Source organism: Amblyomma mixtum, chromosome 8 (assembly GCF_055824585.1).
Source record: "Amblyomma mixtum isolate Tamu chromosome 8, ASM5582458v1, whole genome shotgun sequence".
Classification (NCBI taxonomy): domain Eukaryota; kingdom Metazoa; phylum Arthropoda; class Arachnida; order Ixodida; family Ixodidae; genus Amblyomma; species Amblyomma mixtum.
This window is the reverse complement of record NC_143019.1, coordinates 55,305,665-55,322,927: the sequence shown is the minus strand read 5'-3', so window position 1 is coordinate 55,322,927 and position 17,263 is coordinate 55,305,665. Positions and strand designations below refer to the sequence as shown.

The window sequence follows — 17,263 nt, the reverse complement described above, 5'->3', positions numbered from 1 at the left end:
GGGACCATTGCTTCACCGGAGCAGTCGCTCTACCAGTTGAGCTAACCGGGACGGCAAGCTTATGGTAGGGCGAGAGCGAATTGATCACTAACTCGAAGTGGGAACTGTTCCACTTCGTTCCCACAGTTCCAACAGTTCCCACTTCGAGTTATTGATCAATTCGCTCTTGCCCTACCGTAAGCTTGCCGTCCCGGTTAGCTCAATTGGTAGTGCGACTGACGGACCAGGACGAATTTTTCTTTAACTACGAAGTTTCCGAGAAAGCTGTATAGCTTTCCTTTGTAGCCGCGGTCGGGTGGATGTCAATGAGTAGCTACTCCCTTATTGTATTGTATTGTATTGTATTGTATTGTATTGTATTGTATTGTATTGTATTGTATTGTATTGTATTGTATTGTATTGTATTGTATTGTATTGTATTGTATTGTGAATAGGGCCGAACGACCGAGACCTGGAACTGAGGTATATAGTTTAAGCAACCTCCTGATGCGACAGCGAAATCGGTCGCTCACAAACGCAAGACGCACCCTTGCGTTCGATAACGTACTCCTGCCTATATTTCCCTTCTCTTTTAGCGCACTGGGAGCGGTTGATCACGTCTTACTCTAACCACACATTCGACGCTTTCACTATGGTGGCGGTGCTGGACAACGCGACTGCGCTGGTGATTCTCCTCATGGACCAATCTCGCATGACTCGCGACGACTCCCGGCTCCTGATGGCTTGGAGCCTCGTTCATCGGCTTCTGCATCTGGCACACGGCCGGCAATTGATCCAGCATGCTCACACATGGGGCGAAGGAGCGGACCCCGTCACTGATTTCTGCTACCGTCAAGTCAACACCATCATGGCACTGGCCGTCACGAAACAATACTTTAACAAATGTGCGTGTTGTTTTTATTTCTTTCCTATAGCGATAGAATTCGTGGACGGGAATGCATAAGGGATTACATTATACGGGAACTGCGTACCGGTTCCTAACAGGTTTTGTCTCAATGTATGGCGAATTGAATTTGGAGCAGCTGTTCTTTACGGAGGTCATCATGTAGGCCTAACTTAAACAGTATATGGGGCTAACAGTGCCTCACTACCTTCCTTTTGACCTTCCTACTATTGATACAGGAGCCCTTCAAGCCCAGCGTAGTCGCATCGGCGTTTCCTACGCAAAGACACTGCCAAAGAATTGAGATCTACTTAAGGTGTTACTGCGCTTCTCTTCCCAAGTCATACCACTTTCCTTGTCCACCCTGCCATTTTATTGTTTATGTTCATTTTTGGACTTTATTAAGCAATACTTTAGTATGTTCTGATTGACTCTGTGTTTTGATTATAGCGCAACATTTGATGTAGTTGAAATCCTTGTTTTTCATAACTTCGCAGTGCTCACTTAGACTAGTCGTAGTTAGTGCTACTAGGTGCCCCTCTCCCAAGAAGTCTTTGAAGGACTGCATTCCCGAATATTCATGCGCCAGTATTTTTCTACCTCATCTGTAGCGTGCAACTTCAATTTTCTCTAACCTGAACCTAATTAACGTTCTTTTAGTGGTGTTTATTGCCTTAGGACATAAAAAAAGTAAATGCTGATATCTCGCACTAATGGTTACCTAACACTTATTCAGCGATCACACGAGGCTCCTACAGTGCACAACTCAACCAACGTTTTCCTTTTTGCATCATGGTTCCTGCTCCGCGGTGGCGACCCTGTCATTCTCCACCGGACGTTGCCGTCTCTCAGCTGTCCCGCAGTCAGCGCTGACCTCGGCCGAACGAATAGCAAAGAAAATAATTGGAACCCTGCTGCGCAAGCTAAAGACAACGGCTTGGATTAAGGACCCCGTGCGAGACATGGCCTTGCGGAAGGTCGAAAACTTGCGCCTTACTGTGGGCTACCCGCAAGAACTCACCAATGAGTCTGCTGTGGAAGCTTTATACGGTAAGAACCAAGCCATTAGCTCAACGACTATAGCCCACTGGGTGCTTCCGCGTATTATGCTCAGGTATTATGCCGCATATTATGCCACGGAACTATGCCACGTATTGTGCCACAAAGCGCGTATTATACCACGGAAATGTCTGGCATGAACAGGTCTTGCATGAACCAATGAGCACTTCTCATCCACCGGGTAAATTAATAGCGTACCCTTGACTTTGTGTCCATGTTTACGCCGCAAAGAAATGTATGAAGGCCTTTATAGGCTCATGACTCGCCCGCGTGTGCGTCCGAAGTTTTCTTACCCTAGTTGTCAATCAAACTGATGACGTCATCAACATGGCGTAGTATTTCGAAACACGAAATTGGATTACCTTAGCTATATATCAATTAAAAACTGATGACGTCATCGACACTTCGTAGTATGTCGTAACATGAAATTAATAATTACAATTAATTATTTATTTTTTAAAATAAAAAAAATCAATAGATGGCGTAGTATGTCGTAACCAAAAATGTACTGCGCGTGCGCTCGACGTCACCTATGACGTCATTGCGGCAGTCTATATATGGAGCGCCGACGGCCACTCCAACTCCACCTTGGCAGTTGTCAGCGCATGCGCCTGACGTCACCTATGACGCCGTCACCATAGTAACAGGGCAGCAACAGAGGCGGAAATGGCTTTCGCCTCATCGCACTTTAGTAAGAGCCAAGTGCCCCCCAGAATTTTTTTAGTCATATCCTTGTTCCGAAAACACCTGTAGGAGCGTTAAGTTCTCTCCCGATAGGATTTCACGCATTCATTTATTGAACATTAAGCTCACTGAGCGGTCTGTCAACTGTGCTACGCTGTTCATTTCTTTTGGGGCTCGTACTGTTTACATTTTAACATACACACAAAAGTAATCGGGGATTAATGCCTTACAAAATGGTATATATACACTCTATAGACTTCTTATTGACTCTATTGACTTCCTATAGGTTTAGTTTGGTTACCAAACCTGACTTCCTATAGATATTGCTTTTAGTCTGTTCATAGTCTATAGACTGTCTATAGACAAAAGTCTACTAAAAGTGTATGGCCATAAATCTATAGATTGTCTATACTGCTCTCTAGGATTTGTTTATAGACACTCTGTAGACTTTACAGACAGAAGTCTATAGACACTCTATAGACTGTATAAAACTTTTTGTAAGGGTTAACGCTGTCTTGGCCACCTACCGCGGTGATACGTTCGTCATCTTCGGGAGGGATGCATGCGCCCTCATCAGCGATCACGCCAAGACATGTGCACTCAAACCGTGCCTCCGGAATCTTCATCATGTATACTGGGGCACGCATTTGTAATACACCGACATACGCCTGTCAGAAAATCTCCTCAAACTGGAACGCACTTTGTCGTTCGTCCTTGCGAGTGACTTTAACGTCATGGAGTGCACACAAATCGGTGGTTGACCCAACATCGGATGAATGATTAAACACGTGTATCAATCTGGAGTTCGTAGGCGGGCACTGTAGTGTGAAAGCGATTACGCCAATACGGTCGCGTTTCGCTGGCTATAAAGAAGGCACAATAACGATGTAAGAAACGGAAACGGCACTGACCTAATTCAACCAATAGTGTCTGTAAGGGATCGGTAGTGCGTGCGGGATCATTACTACCACTAATTCTTTCTCAGTACCCCGCCGCTGCCGTCTTCATTGGACCCCCCCCCCCCCCTCGACGGGACGGGACGGTGGGGTGCGCTGGAAGCGAAGAATGACATTTCTTGAAACGATGCGTGCGCGCGCAGGCGCCGGGCCGCTCGGACGTCCATCGCCCTTTGGGGCTGATTCGCGTCGGCCAGGGAAAAAGAGCGGTGGCAGCTTGGGGCTGAAGAGCCGCCACACGACGACCCCCCCCCCCCCCCCCCCCCCTTGTCTTGATCCCCTCGTCTCAACAGACACCAGCCGAGACACAAGCTCGCGACGAACGTCTCGTTCGAAAAGTCTGCAGAATTCCTGAGGATTAAGCACTGCCGGACGGAACGGCGTCAGGGCGCCGTTGACGAGGGGGGCGGTAGAGATGAGGAATAGCCGGCGACAGCGCGTCTAGCCGGGAGCAGCGAAGGAACGAGTTGGGTGACGCTACGGGTACCGGAGAGGCGCCGACTAAACAGCCTTGGGAAGGCTAAGTCGCCTTGGAATGCAGGTCTGAGCTCGCAGTGACAGTTACAGCGGTTAAGCCCGATAATCCCTTAATCCGGGACGACGCCAAAGTCGAGGGTCATTGGGGAAACCGACGTCACGTGCTCGCACGAGTGTGGTTTTTGTTTGTGTTTACTTTTATTTTGGAGGGAGAGAATGTTCTACCCCGCGCATGCTGGCACGACTGTGCGTTTGTGTTTGTTGTTGTTTTATTTTGGTATGGAGAGGGTGGTTTACCTTATAGAAGCTGGAGGGCTGGCCATGCCCTTGAAGAGCCAATCATGTGAAGAGTGTAGCATGATTGGAAGCTGCGAAATGTGGGCCGGGCCTTTAGGGCTTTAAAACCGGGCCCCGGAGCCAGAAAAAGGGTTCTGAGCTAAGGTCAGGTGCTATGTATCTTCGGCTACGCCGAGTAGGGGCCTCCCCTAGTGTTAGCCAGTTCCACCTTTTTGTTGTTTGTCTTTTTGCTGCTTAATATGTCTCCAGTGCCTTAACTTGTATGTGATTGTAAATATCTGTACATAAACTTCAAGTATTCCCTTTATCCCTGCATCGTAACTCATCGCAAGACCGTCTCTGACGGGGTACCCCTGGTGCGAAGAAAAGCTTCAGTCTTCCAGTTAAACAAACCCGTCTCTGGCGGGGCACCCCTGGTGCAAGGAGGGAAGATAAAGAACTTGTGAAACTTTACTGTGTCCAAACGAAGTACTCCGTATGTTTGTTCCCGGGAAGTTGCACGTGAGCTCGACGCCAGACGCCGTGAACGTTCGGCAAGCTAATCGCACGGAGCTCCAGCTGAGGAGGCTGTACGCAACGCAAATGCTGAAGATAACAGCCCGGATTGTCCACACATTTCATGGACGAAGTTCCATTAATTGTAACTCCGCCATAAAATAAGCATAGTCGTCGTACGGTTAGGTGTGGCTTCATCAACCCGCTAATAGTTTTGTGAGTCAGCTATCACTTGTCACTCGCCATACCCTTGGGTAAACGTCACTTTTTATGCGTAGCATATTGCAATCACTCAGTTCAGCCCTTGGGAGCGGCCGGGCAGCCACCAAACCACGTGACGTGACGTCACGACAGCCGGAGGAAAAACCGTAGGTAAAGATGATGGCGATTCTTGGTGAGAATTGCAAACACAGTAAACAGGAAAAAAAAAAACATGGTGGCGGTTGCCACTGCCCCGTTTCAAAAGGGGCGCTCCTATCCATCCATCCATTCATCCATCCATACGTCACGGAGGAAAAGCTGCTGAGAAAATTCAGTGCCGCCAAGCAATACCTCGCCAAAAAGACCGCGCAATATGCAACGCATTCTTGGCTTAACCAAGCTAAGCCTGGGCATCTTTTTCTTCCGATTTTTACACTCTTGTTATTACCGAAATACGAAGGTTGTGCATAAATTTTACTCGTCGCATGCGATATTTTCAAAAACTAGTCATTATAAACTCTACGGATTGCACCTTGATATCAAAGTGAGGTATTTTCTAAAAATTATTTTCATTTAACCCTGCAAGCACTTTATTATTTCGCAAACTGAATTAATTGTGAAAGGCCCTTTCTTTTGTTGCGCGGTTATGCAGCGGACTTCCCGGACGTTGGTAGGGGCTTTTTTCATCCGTACCTGGAGTCTCTTCGTGTCCTGACGCAGCGAATCGTTCAAGGAAACGGCACTGAGAACTTCATGACATCCTCAGTTAATGCTGACTACGAGGGAGACAACAACAGCGTTACGATCTATGCGGGCCTTTTGCAACCACCCGTCTTCATCCGAAAAGCTCCGCTTGCGATGAACTACGGAGGCTATGGACAGGTAAACTCTCTGTTTGTGTTCGTGCCGTCAGACAGCCACATTCCCTGAATGAACCACATGAAATGTTACGAATTGTTATAGGTGGACAAGAGCGGTCAACAAGCAACGTATGAGGAAAATGAATACAGCGAGGATAATGTGAGATGCGCGGACAAGAATTACTTTTTTTCGATTACGAGAAGAGAGAGGTGGAGGCGAAACGCAAGAGGCGCCCGTGTGCTGTGCGATGTCAGTGCACGTTACAGATCCCCAGGTGGTCGAAATTATTCCAGAGACCTCCACTACGGCACCGCTTTTTCTCTTTCTTTCACATCTACCTTCCTCCCTTCTCTTACGGCGCAGTTCAGGTGTCCGCCGAGATATGCGAGACAGATACTGCGCAATTTCTATTCCTTAAAAACCAATTTACCAATTTACCGATTACGAGAATGTACTGTATGACTGTGCTTTGCCTCTACATTGTTGTTTTAAAGGAATGTTTCAAAGCGTAATACATTACTTTTTTGAACCTATCTCACAGGACCACTAACTAAGAAAACTTAATTTGTGCGTTTGGGAATTCCTAACTGCAGTTGCGGTTTGGGCCAGTTAGTACTGATTCATTTCCAAACAACGCGCTGGTCGGCGCTTGTGTTGCGTGTTCTTTCTTTTGTCTGTCTTGTGTTCCCGCGCTGATTAAAATGTATTAATTCCTCGTTGACAAAGACCCATAAACATAGCGCATTTCTTCGCACACTTTGGAGCTACTTGGCAGTACACGGATTGGCGAATGATTTGGTGCTGTTTGATAGTACTTTGAGAGTAAGAAATTAGATTGCTGGGCAAGCAGAAATTCAAAGCAACTGGTTAGCAGATAGGGTTTGCAGCTATATTTCAGTTTGATCAGCCTAATTGGATTAGCTTTCTGCTTTGCTATCGAAACGAGGACACAGAGAGGACACACACACACACAACTGCGCTGATGTCTGACTAGAACCAACTAGCCCAGCAGCATATTCTTATGTACACGTCATCGTTTCTTTCTAACATGCCCCTTGCCTTCATAAATGAAGCGGGCCGGGTGGTGCAAATCCCGTTAGTCTTCCAAGCATGATTTGTAGGGACAAACTTGTGATTCCAGACGACATTCGTTCCTGCAAGCGTCGGTTTTGTCTTCCCTGCGCATGAAGTTGATATTAAGGCGAAAGCCTTTAATGGCTCATACTTTCAGCCACAATTTTGTGACACTACAGCTGTTGAACTGATGACGTCATCGGTGGCGTAGTATGTCGTAGCAATTAATACTCATGTCTTGGTCATTAAGTACATTGCGTAGTCATAGTCACTGGTTAGCAATTAGTTATGAATTAGTAATAAATAGCGATAATTATGTGTGACGCCGCCCAGTGGTGACGTCACCGGTGCCACTGATGACGTCACTGAGTTAGAGTCGCTTCTGCCTACTGCGCATGCGCTTGCCGCTGCGGATAAGGCTTTCTCCTCTACGCACTTTAGACAGTCAAAGTGCCCCGTGAATTTTTCTCTGCGGCGTTTGCAGATTTTCGGCCACGAATTGATGCATGCCTTCGACGTGGAGGGAATCACGCTTGACTACCAAAACCGTCGTGTCAGATACGGCAATACGGACACTATGCGTGATTACGAAGAAAAAATGCTCTGCCTTCGCGCTTCATACCAAAAGGTACGTTTCCCACAGGTCGGTTCGAATTTATTGAACAATTAGTTCAATAAATTAGAGGAATCTGCACAAAATGATATCTTTCAGAAAGATTAGAAAGAGGACTGAGTAAAGGAAAGCTTTGAGGTCAATCTAATTAAAGCGGATGGGGCTGCTTAAGAAGGTAAATTAACAAAGGAAAGAGAATAAAAGCGGAGATTGGTCGCTAGTGGCGAAGAAAACGGTAAGTATAAATAGGTGTCTATCCGAGATATACCGCGGGAAAATCACTGCCTGAGTTCCACTAACCTGTCATTTAATTACTCCACATTTCCTCATTCAGCTTAAAGATGCTACACTGATTTTATATTTGTTTCGGAGTGATTAAAAAAAATTGAATGGGGCAGAGAAATACGAGGGTCTTATGGAGACTCCTATGTGGTCCCTGGCCCCCTCTCAGGGGTCAATTTAGTAGTCTCCTCGGACTCTGTATTTGCTATGCACACTAGCATGTCTTTGTCGGGAACTTTAATTCGTTCTGCTTATTTTAAGAAAGTTGGCGCAATGTGTAAGGCACGGTCCCTGTGTGACTGCGCACCCTTGAAGTCGCATCCGGTACAGATTGCCCACGCGAGGAATTCGTCCTGTTTCCTTCCCCCTGCTTACGGTGACACGAGGCTGTACAGATGTTTATAAAGGTGCAGTGAAGAGGAATCTGAACTCGTCTTTTTGCCGCGGGAACTCGATCTACACGTTCCGAGCATTCTTAGAAACTGCGATTTATTGCCCTGTGCGGCCGATTTCCCTAATTAAATCGAATTAACGTCCGGCTCCCGCCTTTACTTTTTGAATTCTCCCCGTACGGTGGGCAGAGTCGACCAACGCGTGGAGTGCCTTTCACACAGTCCCGTGGCGACTTGCCGCTCTGCCATCGGCGGAGTAATACGTAGTAATCCGTAGAAGCAAATAGTCCGCGCGTATTTTTATTTCTGCGGGCTTATTTTGCGGCTATATTATCTGCGAATGAAACTATTTATTCATGGAAACCTAAAAAACAAAATAAAGCGAAAGCAAAGCCTCCACGGAGCTGGCTAAAAGGCACTCCAGCGTTTGTCGACTCCGCCCACCGTACGGGGAGAATTAAAAAAAAAAGGCGGGAGCCGGACGTTAATTCGATTTAATTAGAGAAATCGGCCACACAGGGCAATAAGTCGATGTTTCTAAGAATGCTCGGAACGTGTACATCGAGTTGCCGCTGCAAAAAGATGGGTTCAGATTCCTCTTCACTGCACCTTTAATGCGTTAGCACTGTAGCCCTCATTACGGCAAGAAATTTCTGGCGTTGCTGGTATGTGAAGCCTCTAGAAGAGGAGGCAAAGCAGAGAGAGGGAAGGTCCGAGAGGAAGAGGAAAGGAAATAGCAGTGTGGAAGAAGGAACGAAGAAGTGGGGAGGGTGAGTATGTGGGAGGTGGCGGCGGGCGAGAGGGAAACCGCGGCAGCCAATTAGAGTGCAGAGTGGCGAGTGCGTACAGCATTGCACACTGTGATTGCTGGATTCGATCGGGCGGGTGGAGAGGGGGTATAGCGTGTAACACGTCGATTGGTGGACTGGATCACGCCACCCGCAACCGTCAGGAAGGACAGTAATGCTAACGCATACATTGCCGTGTGAATCGCATGATCGTCCGTGACATTGACGAATACGACGACGACGACAAGCATGATTTGCGTGGGAACCTTCGGATTAACAATTAGCGTTTCTAAATGCGTGGCGTTCTGTGCGTGCAGGCAGAAGCCGAAGAACGGGCGAGGAAGCTAATTGACAAGATAGACTCTGAAGGTTTCGCTGACTTCACGGGCCTCCTGTTGGCGCACGATACGTTCAGCCATCTTCCGGATAACCAGCGCACTGTGACTGTGCCAAATGTTGGGCTTACCTCTCCCCAGGTCTTCTTCGTGGCGCACTGCATTAAGTGGTGCCACTCCGACAAAGAAAACAAGCGCCGAAAGTCTGGCGGACTTTACTGGCACAGCCGGTCCCGCTGCATGGTGCCGTTGCAAAACATGCCCCAGTTCGCTCAGGCGTTCGAATGTAAACCCGGTCAGGTGATGAACCCAGAGGAAAAGTGCACTTTCTGGTAGAGTAGTGCGTAGGCGTAATAATTATAATTAGTGATTACGCGCTTGTCACAGAGTGTCGTCTCACATTCTGTTGTTTGTAAAGCGGTGCCTGTAGGATGCATATCAAACGTTGCCATCTTTGCTGAACTCTTTGGGCTATGGGGATTTAAAGCAAGATTCAGCTTTTCCACGCTTTAAAGTTTCGAAGTTTTTATTGAATTCATTACCGATATGTTTCCACCTTCACCACAAATCGAGGGCGCGTTACTGAGCAAGTGCTTATTTCCACGTAGTATAATTTGTTATCAGAAATAATTAAAACATGTCTTTACCCATGGCAAAAGATTCCAGCTCTTCATATCTCTGTAGTCTGTGCAGTTGTAAGTAATGGCACTTACTATTAATCGTGAATATTTCGTAATTTCCTACCTTTGTTGACGTCACATCGTTTTCACGAATCGTGAGCTTTGTAACGCTGCCACTTTTGGAGCGTCAGCGGGTATTCGTGTCGATGATACATCTATTGTTTTCGCAATAATAAATACATACTAATATGAGTTTTACGTCACATTGCAGAAACCTTTCCCTGTGATCGCCAGTATCAGTCCAGCTCAGTTATAACGAGCCTGATGGTTGGCCGCATGGCGTTCGTTGTATCCGAAGTTCGCAATATGTGGGCTTCTCACATTACTTTAAAAATACTTAATAAAAACCACAAAGAGTTCTCTAGTGTGATATAGTGCACCTCGCCTAGACCCTCACTGCCAGTTGGCAATATCGCTTCCGAAGGACGCGATATTACCAATCGCGACTGAAGCCTTCACTACAGCTGGGTGTAGGACGGCCTCCTCGTCTCTGCTTCTCGGCAGAGTTGCAAGGATACAGCGGTTGAGCTATAGCAGCACACGTGCGCCCACAACGTATTGTTGCTGTGAGTATAGCTGCCCGTAGCTCTCTGCGCGCTACCTGCGCACGGAAGCAATGCAGAAGGTGGACAGCTGACCGGGCAGGTTACGGACGTCACGTGACTGGCTGGGCTAGCTATTCGTACCGTGTGATTATTCAAATTTTTAAAATAGCTGCGAGATCACGCATGCTGGAAGACTCTCTTCTAGCTTATAAAAAGTTCCGTTTTTGGTTAGCGAGGTCTCTTTGTCGTTAGCATGCCGTTGACTGTCAATAGAGACAAACTTCAAACTGTCCTCGATCTTCTTAAGTCTACCTTCATGACATAAGTATTGCTGGCACTTTTTTTTCTAGTCTGAACTTGTCCTTGTCCTTGCTGTTTAGCTGGCTCTGCTCCCCCGGTGCTGTGAAGCTAACAAGTCTTAAAAGCACTTAATACAACTTTTTTTTTTCATGACCTAGAAGAAAAGGCTGGTATTGAGCACTTAGCTTTATGCAGCTGCAAATTGACTGTGAAGGACGCCTTAGCAGGTAGCTGCGGATAGCTTTCGACCGTCTAGGGGTCGCTCGCGTGCATTGACATATATCACTGACATAGCACAGAACAAGGTCATTTGGTTGCCGCTACTCTTTGGATCCCGTTGCTTAGCAACTCAAGCCTTTAGCCATTACAACAAGCCAGCAGGTTGAACCTGAATGACAGTCAGGGCAAACACACGACAGCGGAAGTGATCTAGGCAAGTATATCAATAAGCACAGAGAAGGAGAAACGTAGGGCATGAGTTGCGGTTGACAAGGCACCCAAACCACGTCAGGACTAGGAAGGAGAGGGGGAAGGCAGGAAAACACAGGACCAGAAAGAACGAGACAAGAGAGAGAGAGAAAGAAATTTTAATGAGGGAAAAAACAGGACCTGTCACAACAGGGTTAAATAGACGAGCTCAGAAGAGGACAGCTGCAGTCACTCGATCAGATTGTTGTGTTCCGTGATCCATGACTCTCGCTTTGGAAGCTTAATGAATGTCGCCACCGATGTTGCCAGCAGAGCAAGGGCCAATTATTCAGAGACTCTCTCATACCTCTGCTCAAAGGAGCATCTTCCTATGCCTCTTTGCTGCGTCACAGAACGCGCTTAGATGCAGACGCAGGTGTTCAATGACAAGAACATCCAAAAAGAGTTAGCAGGCCAACAAGATTATGGAGAGAGGAAGAAAAAATTGAAGGTGACCTGCAATAACGGTAGGGTTCTCAGGGGAACGAAGTCTTTATCGTAGTAAAATGTGACGGAATGGTTTGGTTCAATGGGGTTTAACGTCCCAAAGCGACTCAGGCTATGAGGGACGCCGTAGTGAAGGGCTCCGGAAATTTCGACCACCTGGGGTTCTTTACCGTGCACTGATATCGCACAGTACACGGGCCTCTATAACTGCGCCTTCATCAAAATTCGGGCGCCGCGGCCGGGATCAAGCCCGCGTCCTTCGGGTCAGCAACCGAGCGCCGTAACTACTGAGCCACCGCGGCGGGGTGAAACGTGACGGAATACTAATGCGGTGACTGTGGAGGCGAAAACATGAGGTCCATGATGATGGTGATGATGATGACAGTAATGACACCAAGGAAGTTTCTGGCTAGTGAAGAGTCCTGAGAATAGTGGTGAACACGTTTTTAGATCGATTCGAGAGGGCAGGCTGTACCGCGATCAGTCTTGAGCAGTCTGACAGATGTCCAAGTGTCCTGATATGCGCTCAAAGTGTTCCATCTACATATGACCTTTTTACAGATCTTACTAGTCTTCTTTTAGCAGCGTTGCCTGCTCGTGGCACGCGATCTGTGAAAACGAAGCAGCTCGAGGCTAGAGCTCTGGCGTCAGAGCTAGTGAAACCTTGTCTTCCATCGTAGCGGTTTCTGCGCTCCGCTCTTCCTCCTTGACAGGATCCCTGAGCCTACGTGGACAAGCCTTCTTCCACCAGAGCCTCGTCCTCTGATCCTCCTTCGTTCAATGGATCCTCGGTTCTACCCCGGTTCTCCCTCAGGTACGCCCAACGGCTGCTACCGTCTTGTGGGGTTTAAGCGTACCTTAGCTGACGCCATATTAGAGCGAAGCTACGATTCAGTTAGGCTTTGCTTACCAATGCGCCATTGTAAGTAACTATACATTAACTCAGTGTCTCCTAGTCTACGTGCCATTTATCCAAATAAGGGCACCGGTGTGAACGGGTGAAAGCGCGTCGCTTTATAAAGCACTCAAGGATGACGTAATAGAGGTATCTGCCGGAACAAGGGGCGCGAAGCAACGAGAAAAGGATAGCGGTTCCAGTATTATTGGTTACCTTATCCTCAGCAGCCAGTTTTTATTTTTTCCACGCCTGTTCTCTTCGCTATCTCCACGCTTGGCAAGTGACCAGACGGCAACGTCCCTCCGCATGCGCTTGTTGCGCGCTGAGCAAGTTGGCTTTGCAATGAATGCCATTTGTTGGACGTGAAATGTCCCTAATTTCAGGCACAGCTGAAGAAACGGCTATCTTCAGTCAACGGGCTGACTTTGGAGTGTGTCTTAGCCAATATCATAACGGTGTCTCGGGGCAATGCCAAATTTCCTTGCCATGGCCCTATCTGGCACTGGCACTCGGCAGTGATATAGTTATCCTCGCCATTTTTATACCATTTGGGGGGGGGGGGGGGAAGGGGGGTTTGAAACTTTTTGTCAATATCCTGATGTTTTGACTTGAGTGAGCGATATTCTTTTCAATTTTCTTCACAATGATTTCCCCAGTGTCGCATACTCAGGGCCTCTTAAGCAATGATTTCTGTTCAGCGCTAAACTGAACAGGGTTTGACCACCGTTTATGATCTATGTTTCGTTGCAGGAGACCCATCGCAGGAGTACGCCATGTATCCGATGAGTGGTTATCCCTCCCCTTATGAATCGCCATCATCAGGTAGGTGTGAAAGACTTTTTGAAAGGCGCAGTTAGCAACAACACAAGGCTTTCCTCTCGGCAAGCCTGGAAGAGATAATATTCGGTGTACATTTTGGGAGGTTGGCCTTGACAACGCTCTGTCAGAAGGCTTAAGGCGTTAGCCTGTATGCTTTACCTTGCTTTCAGGCGTAGGTTAAAGCCAGAGAGATAAATATTTGTCATAGTACGACACACAACGTCACATTATCGGGACTGCGCCATTGTAAACACTGTAACCCAGACGGCGAAGCCTCCTTGCAACCTCTTTAGTTGTCCCATTATACGGCGAAAAGAAATACTTCGCATGAAGCATAAAAGTAATCAGTCGATTAGCGTATCGATGTAAACTCCTAAATACTGTATGACCGGCCTCAAGGTGACACAATAAGCGACGAGTGCTTCCCTGCCTTTATGTGTGCAGGTCAACGTGGCTGAAATCTACATAGTCACAATAATATAACACCTGTCGTATCACCCTCGCAAGCCTCTTGCTGTATTTCATCCACGCTTATTTTCTTTTCAGCCCCAATTCCTTTCGACAGCGGCTCAATGCAAGACTCACTTTCGGTCACAAAAACAGAGTAAGTCTTGGCTACAGCCTCGGTGTTGCAGGGAAGTTGTTATACCGAAAATAAACCTACATTTGTGAAGAAGCGAAAAACTCAATTACGTTAGAAGACGGGCGACCCAGCGCAAGTGCTCTCTGAATTACTGTTTCATTTGGAGAAACGTAATTCGCGAAAAACATCATGAAGCTATATATCCGGATGTCAAACCGTAAATAACGAAAAAAGAAAAGAAGAAAATGGAGGCATCGCTAAAACTTGCAAGTAAATTTCACATAGGAGGCTTTGTAACTTTTTTGTTCCTGGATAGTGTTAGCCTTTAGTGGAGGGAATGGCATTCCAATTTACCATTAGAGGCACAAGCAAAATGGTGGACGTCGCCTTTGCGCCAGCGGCAGAGAGTTGGATACTTTCGTCTGCTAAGCTAGAAATGTCAGTATTAAGCGCCCTATAATGACCTGCTCTTGATGCGATAGCATCATATGCGACGTCGGTCATGCGGCGTCGTATGTGACGTCATATGCGACATCGGTCAATGCGACTTCGCTCATTAAATTTGCCCATTGGCTGGACGGAAGTGACGTGATGAGACCGGATAATGCATATTGGCTGGAGGTAAGTGACGTCGTCAGACGAGTTGATCCCCATTGGCTGGTGGGATGCGACGCCACGAGGACAGATAATGCTTATTGGCTGGGGGGAAGCGACGTTACCAGAGAGGAAGTGATGTCATTTCCACTAAAGGCATCACCAGCTTCAAATGCTATCGCATTGCCAACGCATAATGTAAGTATGTGAATATTTTTATTTTTCGCAACCTGCGTTCTTGACATATATGCCTTCAATCTTGGGACACGTCTACGTCGCAGCAGGACATATCGAAAGAGTCTTGGCAAATGTGCGTCCTTATTGAGGGCTCGCAGGGGTTGATGGCGCTGTCGTGTATGAAAACCTCTTTGGAGGCAATTGACTTGACGCGGGGTGCCAGCCAAAGCTTTTAGGTATAGTCATCTTAGCCCGCACTACTGCGTTGACACTGGCATACGCTATGGGATATAGAGTGATGCAGAGCGAAACATTGAGGTAATAATTCTCATGGTTCACATCTCTATATGGTGCGCCATAGCCTGGGTCCCAAGGGTGGTCTAGTATCGTGGTACTACACCACGGCTCCGGCCGTGATCTGCCGGAGCACAAGTACACACCAATTGAACCACATTTGCTTCTCTGCCCCCCTTGAATCATTTGTGCTGTGCCTAATTGTTAAGGTGTTCTCCTGTTTTACTCATCCTCGAATTGAAGAGTCTCTCCGCTTTGCTTATTCAGCCTCTATCTATTTGATCTAATGTCAGCTCTTGCTTGCTTGGACAATCAACTCTGCGTCACGAAAACACGTGCCCTACTACTACTACTACTAATACTACTGCAAGTTCAGGGATTTTAGTAACGTTGCCGACTCACCCTACATCGCAGGAGTCTTTCATTGTTAGCATAACTCGATAGTTATGTTTCGAAATGCACGCGTACATCTAAAGGCATAGCTCGACGCCCATCATGCAGCAGCGGCTTCGACACCAAGGCGAGGCTGTCGGTCGTGATGGTCGGCGTGGTGCTGATCGGACTTATCGCAGTGGCGCCCATCATCTACGTGGAAACATCGCGCACCGGTGAGAGCGATCACGCGGTCCATTATGTAGATGCAAGGGAGCCAACCAGGCGCCCTTAAGAGGCGCAATCTGAATGTAGCATACCACGCTGCTTCTCTGTGTGTACTAATAATGCTTCACGCGGCAAACGAAAAAAGAGAATTACTTCGTATTTTCTGGAAGGAATTAGGAGAGCGCGGCAGCAGCTCCAGTGAATGTTAAGAAATAAGGGTTTTGCTATGCCTTACGACACGTATAGAATGCATCGCAGCGTCGACGTATTACGTCAGAAAGGACTAAGTGAACCGCAAGGAAGTTGTCGCTCAAGATGGACAGTGAGCCAACTGTCGAAGAAAGTCGTGATGCAGGTTTCAAGTCGGGAGGCTGAACATCGCCAACTTAGCCTAATAGCGGTAATGATAGCAAATTTCGGGGATTATCATTGTACAGCACGACGAACTGTTCTCACTAGGGTGCAGGAAAGCGGCGGCTAAAACTATGTCTTGCGTAATTATCACTGAACTTGAGACCTCTTGAGCCGTAAGAAGAAGCTTCCGTTATAAAAATTGTCTTATAAGACTCTATTGTCTTCGCATTTTCGTTTCTCTGTTCATAGTCTGTGAAGTGTCTGTAGACAAGTCTACTAAACCTGTATGGCTATAAATCTACAGATAATTTGTAGATAGTCTCAGGATTTGTGTTGTATGCAGACTAGTAAATACGATTTGTCCATAGAAAATATACAGGCAGTGGGAAGAAATTTTAGTAATCGTTTCGCCCGCTGCGGAAGCTTTCGCACGTGTAGTAGTGGAGTCCAACACAACTGTGCTCAGTGCTATTCCCAGTGCATGATGTATGGGAGCCAGAGGCCCTCGCTTCAGAGCTTGTCGCCATGTTGGCAACCTTCCTTACGTGTCCGAAAGTCAGGTCCTTTAAACTTGAATAGCGTTCGCTACCTCAACGTACTCATTTTTGCCTCAGTCTGTAATAGCGTTTAGAAATGCACACTGCGAACCTAGCAATTTCTGTAACAAGCTTAATCTCTTTGCATACATGTGCTTTCGCCTTTAATGTCTGCTGCGACGCAGATGACAGCAGCGGTGAAGGTGTTGGCGGCGAAACCTCAGGCAGCAAAGGAATTGGCGGTGAACCCCCCGCTCCCGTTCCCCAGGGCTCAATTCCCAGACCAGAAAGTAAGGAGCTGCCGAAAATTCTTCCCAGCAATCACTCCAGAGTCACCGAGAAATATTGTTTGCAACGTGCAGCCACTTCGGGCATCTCGAAAGTTCAATATTTTAACAACCTTTTTTAAGAAACTTTGCTCGAGGTTCTATGTATCCTTCCACATAAAGGGCCTTCATAAAATGCGGCCTCAATACAGTCAGTGGTGTATTTGTGACGTCACACTTCCTCTTCGCACCGAGAAGCCAAATCGAATGAAAGCGCCACCGCCACGTTCCAATTTCTAGGAGTT

At 47.2% G+C, this 17,263-nt stretch overlaps 1 protein-coding gene and 1 long non-coding RNA gene across 2 annotated transcripts in view; both read left to right on the top strand.

Annotated features, from left to right (window-relative positions):
• The window catches only part of LOC149332487 (neprilysin-1-like), a 32,708-nt gene extending 22,975 nt beyond the window's left edge, over positions 1-9,733 (top strand). The window contains exons 11-15 of the mRNA XM_089557523.1: positions 576-884; positions 1,736-1,933; positions 5,705-5,934; positions 7,472-7,615; positions 9,380-9,733. Coding sequence (XP_089413649.1) covers positions 576-884; positions 1,736-1,933; positions 5,705-5,934; positions 7,472-7,615; positions 9,380-9,733 — 1,235 coding nt within the window. The remainder of the gene's footprint in view (positions 1-575; positions 885-1,735; positions 1,934-5,704; positions 5,935-7,471; positions 7,616-9,379) is intronic.
• A 2,827-nt stretch (positions 9,734-12,560) lies between these two features.
• LOC149332486 (uncharacterized) lies at positions 12,561-16,957 on the top strand. The gene is made up of 4 exons (XR_016285222.1): positions 12,561-12,651; positions 13,486-13,557; positions 14,101-14,158; positions 16,878-16,957. It is a non-coding gene; the product is annotated as an uncharacterized LOC149332486 (long non-coding RNA).
• Positions 16,958-17,263: the final 306 nt, after the last annotated feature.